Source organism: Rhipicephalus microplus, chromosome 4, assembly GCF_043290135.1.
Source record: "Rhipicephalus microplus isolate Deutch F79 chromosome 4, USDA_Rmic, whole genome shotgun sequence".
NCBI classification, from domain to species: domain Eukaryota; kingdom Metazoa; phylum Arthropoda; class Arachnida; order Ixodida; family Ixodidae; genus Rhipicephalus; species Rhipicephalus microplus.
In genome coordinates, this window is record NC_134703.1 from 62,006,228 (window position 1) to 62,016,626 (window position 10,399).

The 10,399-nt window shown below is 41.3% G+C and overlaps 1 protein-coding gene across 1 annotated transcript; it reads left to right on the plus strand.

Moving 5' to 3' along the window:
- The first annotated feature begins 201 nt into the window (after positions 1 to 201).
- mRpL9 (mitochondrial ribosomal protein L9) lies at positions 202 to 7,220 on the plus strand. Its single transcript, XM_037423026.2, has 7 exons — positions 202 to 521; positions 1,583 to 1,745; positions 4,631 to 4,755; positions 5,061 to 5,108; positions 5,604 to 5,705; positions 5,986 to 6,087; positions 6,957 to 7,220. The coding sequence occupies exons 1-7, from the start codon at positions 450 to 452 to the stop codon at positions 7,176 to 7,178; spliced, it is 834 nt and encodes a 277-aa protein (XP_037278923.2). The 5' UTR covers positions 202 to 449; the 3' UTR covers positions 7,179 to 7,220.
- Positions 7,221 to 10,399: the final 3,179 nt, after the last annotated feature.

The following is a 10,399-nucleotide window of genomic DNA, read 5'->3' on the forward strand; positions in this document are numbered from 1 at the left end:
ACAAAAAGACATTGAGACGTAAACTTAAAATAACAAAACAATTTCACAATGTTTTATATAGTTTTTCTTACAATATTTTATTTGTATTTTTTCGTTCGTGTTTTGAGCAATGAAGTGTTAATTTTGTTCTCTAAATTTAGCAGAAACAGCTTATTTGTTGGGAACGCCAATGCAGGCGGCCGTGTGCGTTCGGATATTGCAGTGAAACCATGGAGTTTCGGTGAAACAAACTAAAAGATCTTTGAGACCAGTTTAATTAAAAAAACGACACCACTGTGCGCGCAGTTCACGGTGCATGATTAGGGTGTTTTGAACATTGTTCAAGTACAACGTTCCTTAAATAAGCAGCAAAATTATAATGTGGTTAGAAGAGCGATGCTAGCTTGTTCGCCTGTGCTAGTAGGAATCGCGAATATTTGCTCTCTTTACTTGGCAGCATCCGAGCCAAAATGCTGAAAACATCTTCCGCGAGTCTGAGTTTATTAAGAAACCTTCGATCACCACTCCACCAGGAAGTAAGGGTAAGTTGTACACTATGGGCCAGCTACAAAGAAATAAAAATGCTTTTGATATTCTGTTACCGCTCGCGAATGAGTCAATCAGATTTATCGAAGTTCTGGTGAATAGCCGGTACTTTTTAAGAAAAGATCAATACGATCAACTAAATTAGAATCAATAAATCAACAGACGGAAGTGCGGCTTGTACGAGACCAGCTCGAAACCAAGACGTCTTAGCAAACTGCGTGAAAAAAAAATAATAATAATGATAACTCTTGTGATAAAAGCTGTATGTGCAACGGTATACTGCGACCAACGCTTTGAAAGATTTTCTTTAAAAAAAAGTTGGGCAAGCCGTAGAAAAAAGTGACTAATAAACGATCGCCTTCTCTAACATCCTGGTAGCTCCTGTGTATCGCAAGATTTCGTAGACCTCGTTGCTCGCAGATCACTGATTTAACTAGAAAGTGTCACAAAGCCAGTGTTTCAGCCGTATGTCTTTTCTCTACCAGGGCAAAGGAAGACAACTGCACTGGTTAAAGCGTTGGCTCGAGTGGCATTCCTTGCTCAACCACAATAAATCGCTTCATGCCCTCTGTTTCGCTCAGCTCACACGACACTGGAAAATGTCATAGTTTCGTTTTTGAAGCCCAATCTCGAAGGAGCCTCGAAGTGGCTCATAGCAGTGCCACAAGGTGCACTGATGGCTGCAACAAAGCCCCATCAGCATCACATTTCTCGACGTTGGTGGGCTTCATTCTGCAGCTTGCGTAGACAAGCCAATCACAACAGAGAAATGCAATTGGCATCAGGCCCGATTTGAAATCAAAAGTGACTGTATAACACTGTGATGAGTGTCAGTGGAAGCTAGTTGAAAGTATCTCTGGTTGAAAGTTGGTTGAAATTCTCGAAATTACTCACATTGAAAGGCATGCTGATTAGCTGCTGGAAGATCATCATCAATTGTGATCTTGGCACAATATTTATATAGGAATGGGCCAACAAGCCGACACTGCTAATTGACGGAGAGATTATATAAAATTGGGCATTGCCATCAAAACATATCCTTGTTCTTCTTCTTCAGGCAACCCAGATACTCAGGCGAGTTGTCCATCCCCTTCTGTCGAAGACCTGGTACAAAAAGCCTCGATCCTTGACAAAAGAGAACTACATCTACGTCTGCGAAGAAGAGACGGAAAATAGGAAAAAACCAAACATTGATGTCATTCTGACGCAGTTTGTTGAAGGTGACTCGGTGCACATTTTTTAAACCTCCATGGTTCTGCTGAACTAACTAGATAAATTTGGAAGTTGGTAGCTTTGGTAAATGGTCTAAGTGCACAAGTTGTGAATTTTTGCACTTAGCTTGCCACAAGTTGTGAACTTGGCTTGCCTTTCAAGTTTTTACCTGACAGTTGAAATAGTTACAGAACAATTGACTAATGTTTTGGTTATCCAAATGCGTGTTGTTATGTGTGGTTTTTAGGCAGTCGATGAGAAATAAATAAATGAGCTCACACTGCTATTTCTATTCTCTCTAAGTACGCCTTTTGTAAGTGTTGCCGTGAGAGGTTTGTTACTAGGAGAGAAGGTCATTAAAAACTAAACTCCCATATTTTTAAAAAGGATAGTCTCTTGGGATATTTAAGTGCAGGATTATTGGTCTGTATGTCTGTGATGATTCAGCCCCCCACCCCCGGCCAAAGTTTAAGCACTTGCTCAACACCCAGCCATCTTGATCTAGTGGGTGCATTCATTGTTGTGAACATTATTTATCAAAAAGCCAATATTAGACGTATCTGAGATGTAACGTCAATACATAAGTATTAGGCGGTGTGTTTCTTTACACATAGATTTGCAATTCTAAATACCCAAGTGTTCCTTACGCTACACTGAAAGTGCATTGCTGTGCACGGAAAAGCGGGCATTTCTTGAGCTTCGCTGAAAATACAATGACATGCACGAAAAAGCGCTCTGCTGACAACATGGTGCTGCCACCTCGCAGTGGCCCCTTGGTTCTGCACAAGCTCATGTTTCCTGATGGCACTGCCAGATGGCATCCATATCTCATGCAGTGCTTCCCAGACAGAGGACTGTCATCTTTCGACGACATTTTTTCTCTTAGAATTCAGACTTAAACACTTTCAAGTAATACGTACGGTATACTGATATTTTTCTCTTATTAGGATCGTGTTAATACTCACACTCCCAAAATTAAGTCCTTTATATCAGATGTTTTTCGAAGTGGGTTTCATGTTTCGCAGGTTCCTCCTTGGGGTTTCACAAGCCACTGATAAATTTTCCCTGGTTCTGCATTTGCTCACTGAACTCAATTAGATGGCGATCCCGAGGTGTGATCGATCTAGGGAACCTCCATTACTCACGCCCAACCATCAAAAGCACATCTCAGTGCGTAACAGAAATGTGCGAGCTGCACAATAAATCCCGCCAGCAGTTTGTAGCTATTGACACGTCAGTAGTTGACACGTGTGACACGTCAATAGTTTTGCGCATGTCTGAGTTTCATTTTTGTGTTTGTTGCTTGATTAAATATGCATTTTGAATGCCCTCAGTTTTTATTTGTGGTCTTGTGACTAGGTGATGCAGTGTGCTTTGCGCATGTGTGGTGCGGCTGTATATTTTTTGCGTTTCTCCTGCAAGTAAATCAGTTGAAAGTTGACGCTCTTTTTCTGCATGTCTTTCTTCCTGTGGTAGTTTAGGCGTCTAGAAGTTTCCCTCAGTTTGTAGCCAGCCAGGCTCCAAAAAATGGGACTCGCGATGGCTTATATCTCGGGGGCCTTATACTACCACCATGCGCATTTTGGCTATTTGAAATAAGTACCCCACCTCTGCTACGCTCGTTTGCCCACTACCACCGTTGGTTCCGCACACGCTGCCCGCTACGCTTAGCCCTCTAGACAAGATTGTGCATCATTCAACATGAGAAAGAATGCCAGATATAGAGCGTACTCTGAAAGTTTTTTGCAGCACAGATTTTTAATTTTAATTTATTGAAAATAAAAATGAAAAATGAAGAAAGTTCGTCGGGGGGAGGGGGGGTGTCCTTAGCGCTTAATGTAGCTTAGCAGGGCTCTCTGGCACCAACGTGCTTGAGAACGCCTGCTATTGATTAAACTGCGGTTAATATTTATTTGACGTAAAATTAACCTTGCCTGATTAGTAGAGATGTACAAATAGTGCAATGTTATCTCGGAGAATCGAATAGAGATTTTATTGAAGATTTAAAGAAAGAGCAATGTCATGAGTGCCCTCGGCCCAAAAAGCCTTCGGGCGCCCATTCACAGCAGGGTTTTAACTGACACCGTACCGACAAGTGTTTCTCGATGAGTGGTGCACTGTGGCAGCAGTGACCGCACGGTGTGAAAAAATTTTCACTTGTGAAACCATGAAGGTTCTGTGGGTCGAAATTGAGACATTTTATGTCGCTTGCGGCATATGCGACTGGGATACTCAAGAAGTCCGCATTTTTACGTTTCGGGAATGAAGTTGTGAAGGGCTCGTCAGCTTTTCCGTGCATGTTTTTTTTTATGTGAAAAAATTACAATCTCTTATAAAATAAACATGGGCTCAGTTTCGAACTAAGCTATCGGTGATTTAAAAAAAAAAGCCTGCTGTAACAATGTTAGTGTTAGTCACCTGACCCTATCTAAACCGCACCATTGGCTTCTGTTGCACAAGATATCCAAATATGAATTATACAAAACTTTGAGTACTAGCTATTTGAAAGTCAAGCCCAATTACTTGGTTAGTTTTTATTTAATTCGAATTAAGAACTCTAGTATTTGCATACCCCTGTTGATGCTTTCAAAATTTATCATAATATAGCGAGAGGGTGCAGGAACTTGGTGCGACGCCACCAGTTCACTCACTCCCCCCTTTTTGTGTTTTGGTCTGATGCCTTTTGTTTTTCCTGTCAAGCTATGGACGAACGCTATATCATAGGAAAATAATTGGGGGAGGGGGTGGGCATTGTAAAAGTAGTGTACTAATTTAGTGCAGCTCTAGATAACAACTAAGCACCACAACTTTGATGGAAAATAAAGAAAAAAAGAATACATGTCTGAACAGAGCCGAATGCATTCCTCTATATCTTATAGAATATTTCTTCCAGGGCTTGGGAACAAATGGGACGTCGTGTCTGTGAGGCCATTTTACGGTCTGTCGCACTTGATTGTCCCAGGATTGGCCATGTACGCCACACCAGAAAATTTGAAACTCCGTGAGAAAATGAGGGTGGTAAGTCATCTGTCTCCTCTCCTGCATAAATACGACATGCGTATCACTCATATGCAATTCTTATTGTGTCTCTACTGTCTTAGCTTCCTTGCTTTAAATAGGTTGCATGTAAGGTGTCGTTGAGACAGTGCATGCGTAAGCTTCCTGTGCGAGGAGAAGTCCACATTTTTTGTGCAAATATTTTAATTTTATTGTCTGCTGGTTCAATATTTGTGACATTGGCTAAAAACAGGCTGAGGATGTGTATTGCGGGAGTTGAAGTAGTAGTTTATTTATTTTTCACTGGCTAATTAATTTGTCTGCAGAAAACAGAAGACTTGGGTCCAGTGTTCAGTACCCGTACTTCTCCGGTGGTAAGTAAAACATTAAGTTAAGTTTTATCTGCAAGATTACATCCCAGACAAGTGCACTAAATGTAAATGCTGAATTGGACTTGATGGATTGTAATGGTGTTGAAACTAGGCTCCCAGTAAATGTTTACATGTTTGTAAATTATGTAATGCTTCAAATTTGTGCACTTCTACCCTAAACTATGGTAGCCACAATGTACAGTGTAGATATGGAAATCTTGCAAAAAATATTAATAACACTGCTGCTGAAGCAGTAAGCAGGGTTGTTGGTTATTTAACTGATCAGTGGCCTCTCGTTAATTTACTCCCATGCATTTCACAGTAGCATCCGGGACGGAACCTGAGTGCAGTTCGCTACTATGAAATGCTAAGTGAAGAAAAAGATCCTGAAGTGGGCAGTGATGTATACTGCAATGGTTCTACGCCTTTGTAACAAGACGCATAGATTAGCAGCATTATGACTGAACTGTATTCTAATTATTCCCATTGTTTTGCCAGATGATTCGCATGCTGAAATCTACAATCATCAGACTTCCCATGAACAGGGATGAAGGATGGACGGTGGAGCCATGGCATCTTAGGATTGCCCTTCGACAAGCGGTCAGTTCTGTTCTCAGCATGCCTCGGCTTGTGATTTGGTCAAGAGATTTGGCTACGAAAAAAATCAACCTAATGCAGATTAATGAACTATCTTCTTGCATTTCCTTCTGTGTAGTGATGTCCTTTTTGTGTAAGTGGTCGATTACTGAATATCTTGATGAGCTTTTGAGAGAAAAAAAACAGTCCTTATATTTACATGCTAATACATGAAAATTATACATCCAAGTGTAAGAGGAATTTCATTGTCAGTGCAAATATAGTTCATGGCATTATTTTTCAGGGTATTACTATACCAGAGGAGGCCATAGAGCTTCCTGAAACACCCATTACTGGACCAGACTATGCTGGAAAAGAGAACAAGGTGTTCTTTGCCACCATTTATGTAAGCAAAATGTTTACACTCGCAAGTTAGGAGGGCCTTGTCAGGCACAGTTGGCTTACGGTAGACATCAGTACTACTTCAATGGCACGCTGTGATGTATGATATTAGGTGGTGGTTTGTTTTCCACGTAATGTAATAGTACAACATGTTCACCACGAAGTAAGGAAAAAAGATGCTCAAAGACTCGAAATTTAGCTTCCCTGGTACTTCCATCAATAGTGTAGATGAGGGAGGTTTTTCTACACGTACCTACTAAAACCTGCTCCCCCGTAGTTGTCGTGGGAACTTGTCTCTGCATCGTGCTTTTCTCACTCTCAAATGTCAGTACTAAAAAATGTTTTCTCCCTTTCTCCTCTATATAGTATTGCCCATGGGGCAATTCGTAAATAGACATAATTTGCTCTTCAGCCAATACAGTAGTATGTGATCATAAGTAAAAAATTTATGCTTTTCATTTCATGCTGTAGATAGCATGCTTAATGCGAAAATGCTCAGAGGCTCGTGCTCTAAGCCTGTTTACAGAGCCTGCTGTTTCTATAGTGAGTTGCAGCATTTTTGTTCTGCTAATTTTTTATGGGTATTGATAATTTTCCTATGTTCTGAAACCTTATGGGGCCCCTAAACCGCCTGGAAGCTTGATATTAGTTTGGGCATTGCTTTGTGCACGAGATAAAACACGTAGCTGTGATAGCGGTGCCGCAATAGTGGAGTTGCGTCCAGTGATCGAAATATGGCCTCAACTCGTTTCGCTGTTGTCTACAATACACTCCATCCGAAATGTTTAGAAAATATCAGAGGTGGCTTGGAGGCCGTTCGAGAAGAAAGAACGAAATCGTTCCTGCATGTTTGACCTTGCCTTCTTTAAACAGGTGAACAAGGTGGACAAAGGCATGGTCCCCTTTCGGATCCAACACGTTGGCAAGGCTGTGCGAGTTGATGAAGGTACGGAAGTGCCCTTCGAGAAATTGCCAGTAGAAGCTCTTTTTCCAGAGCAGGAGGCGACACTTCAAGAGTTCTTCCCGGAAAGATTCAAACCGCATGGGCATGCGGGCAGCACGAGATCACCGACAAAACCAACCGACTCTAGCTAGCTTGCTGTAGACCTTCAAACACTAAATGTCAAGTTTAGATTATATGTGTGATGTCTTTTTCACAGCAGTGGCTTATTTTTGCTTTGCTTCGGAATATTGAGCCAAGGTGGAGTCACGTGCGCTTAACACATTCATAACATTGCAAATTGACCTTTCTGTTACCCTTTGAACTTTTCCATTATATTGCGTGAGCCTCGAAACAGGTAGCAGCCTGTCACTAGTTGAAAGTTGATCACAGCAGCATATTTAGCATAGATATAGCATGGTCCAATCGCTCATTCAACCATTTACTCATTTATGCATGTTTAATCTTGTGCATTGCAGTTATGAATTATTTCATCACGATAAGGGTCCACTCACTATTGGTGCTCACTGGTGTCAAGTCTTTGATGTTTAATAAGGAACACACTGGTGGGTCTGCCAACAGAAGAACTTTTCATTGGACAGGAGATCTGTTTAGTAGCAAACTTAATTTTTTTTTTTTTTTGCAAATAGACGATTGAAGTTCAATGCACTTCTTTGGTTTTATTTATCCTGAACAATTAAATAAACACAAGGCACCCCGCAATGGGGAACTTTGGGATCTATTTTGAGCACCTTTAATTCTTTAATGTGCACCCCAATTTAGGTACAAGGACACCCACCATTGCCAGTATTCAAACCCACATATTCATGTTTAAGCGCACAAAAAAGCAACATTTGGAAGTTGTAAATAAGCTACACTGAAGCTGCTTTTTTTTGCTCCCGAGTGTTGTTCGATCATGGGTTACAGTAGAACAAAGGCAGCAGCACCGTATTTGCTGCTGCTTTGAAGTCTTACAGCGAGAGCTGTTACGAGATCACAACAAGGGTGCCGTAGTTGTCCGCAGCCGCCGGAGTCCGTAACCGCTCTTGCGCGAAATAAGAAAGAACATCCTGGATCAAACGGGGTTCAAACCTGGGCCCTCTCCGTAGCTGCCCGGCATTCTACCACAAAGCCATGCTGGTGTGCAAAGCTGCGCACATACACGTTGTACAAGTGTTATGTCGGGAAGGAACCACGTTAACATACGTAATATGTCGGGGTAAAAGAGCAAAATAGCAACCAGGCGTCGCAGAAGGCGAATCATGTAACCAAGCGTCGCACAATATAAAGGACGTAACTAGTGGGTCATTAAATGCTTCCAACCCATCACAAAGAGCTCAGCCATAATTCATCGTCATCAGCCACTAAATCAGTTAATGTAGCAGTGAGTACCTTGCTAGCGTATTTGTATTAGTAGCCCCAACAGAGTTTGCAAAGAGTTCTAGAAATGGCATTCTTCCAGCTTTCGCTGTGACTGTACTGCCCTTTCCGTGCAGGCCTGGCGGTTGTTTCCCACCTGTGAACCTGTTTCAGAGCACTCTGCGTGGCTTATTTTCAAGGGGCGCACCTTTATTTGGGCAGTCTTTTTTTTCCTAAAGCCGCACGTTTCACTTGGCCAACAATTCATGTACTATGCACATATATTATTGGCCAGGTAACACGTGCGGCTTTAGCAAGGTAAGGACGGTGCAAAGAAATGTAAGGCTTTTGGAGAATAAGCCACACAGAGTGCTCAGTCCACATCAGTTAGCAGTCCTGTCCACTGTGTTTGCGAGGCCTCAGCTACTGCCGAGTGCTGCATTTCAGTCTCCCAGACCTTGCACAAAACATGCATTACGTACCAATGAGAGTGTGGATGGCTACTCCCGTTATTCCTCTTAGACTTTTGAGCAAACCTCGAAAATCTGAGGCATAAAGGAAGTAACGAGCCTCTCTTTCACTGGTAACGAGTGTTTTGTGCAAAATGCAGATGCAGTCTTTGTAGTTACATCTAACAAGCAGGCTGGCTTTCATGAAACATTAAAATCATATTTTTGGACCCCTTTAAAATGCGCTATGCATCTAAAACATTTTTAACAAGTTTAAAATACTACTTCTCCCAGAGACTGTGAGAGTTGTTGCTCCTAAAAATTTTTATGGGTATCAGTAGTGCTAATAAATTTTCACCAAGTTGTTTCGTGAAAAATCTATACAAGAACCACAGAAACAAAGCACACAACTGTAACTCCTTTATTAAAATAACTGCATTTGAATCGATACATATAAAAAAAATAAAGTAGTGCCAATAGGTCAGATCTCTTTGTAAATGCACCAAGGTGGGCCTTTTCATGCATTAGAATTAAAAGATAGCACATCAGGAATTTCCAATAAAACACATGACACTGCCCAAAAGTGATGCTCAACAGCAATGGTGATGCTAGATTTGCGTGATAAAAAATGAGTTTGAGTGCCCACATCTCGCCAGTAAAACATTGTAATCTCAGAAGCTTGCATCTACAAAACGATAGAACGCTGACACAACAAGACCGCTCTGAACATTGTACAACGTTTGAAGGAAGCAGAGAAACCAAAGATGCGAATAAATTAACAAATTAAGCACATGTGCTTGAAAAGGCCACCCGACACCTTGATCCCACAAGACACACTACAACATAAAAAATCGGCTAACGATTGCAGTAGAACCTAACACATCGTCGTAATGTACAGATGACATGCGACACAAACCTGCTGCCTTCTCATAGGCTTCAGAAACATCGTAACCAATATAACTTATGAGTAAGGAATGTACTAGCAGAGTTCTACTGAACAAGTGTAACAAGTACCTTATTTAAATTACACGAGTGCAAAAATAAAATGAAAGCAGCACTTGTCAAGTCGTGAAGCTTGCTTAGTACAGTAGCATGCTTATGCTAAGCTTGCCTGCCCTGCTGCTACCTCAACAGTGAATCGTCATTGTTTCTGCAGAGCTTTCATGGCAAGCTGAAAGACTACAATCACAATCGGCCTGCATAAGCCTGATGCAGCACAATTGCTCTTTTCCAGGGGTAGTGAATCACTCTCGTCACGTGCTAGCTATTTTCCTCCTGCAATGTTTTCACATTGTCTCTAATTGTTAAGGTTTCTTCTGCCCTCAACAGTGTTATCCTCCTCTTGTGTTAATCCCAACAAATAAATAACCGGCTTTGTAAATTACAAGAAATGAACAACTCTGCTTCATATCCCAAATATCCACCGGGATGTTGGATACTGGCAATTCTTTTCTCACTAATACTGCTGACTTGATGTTTCTTCGTGTTAACATTATCTTAGTTATGTTGACTTCTTTTTCAATTTCTTTTCATACTTTTTAAGCTTTTTTTGACCCCGTAACTTAGCA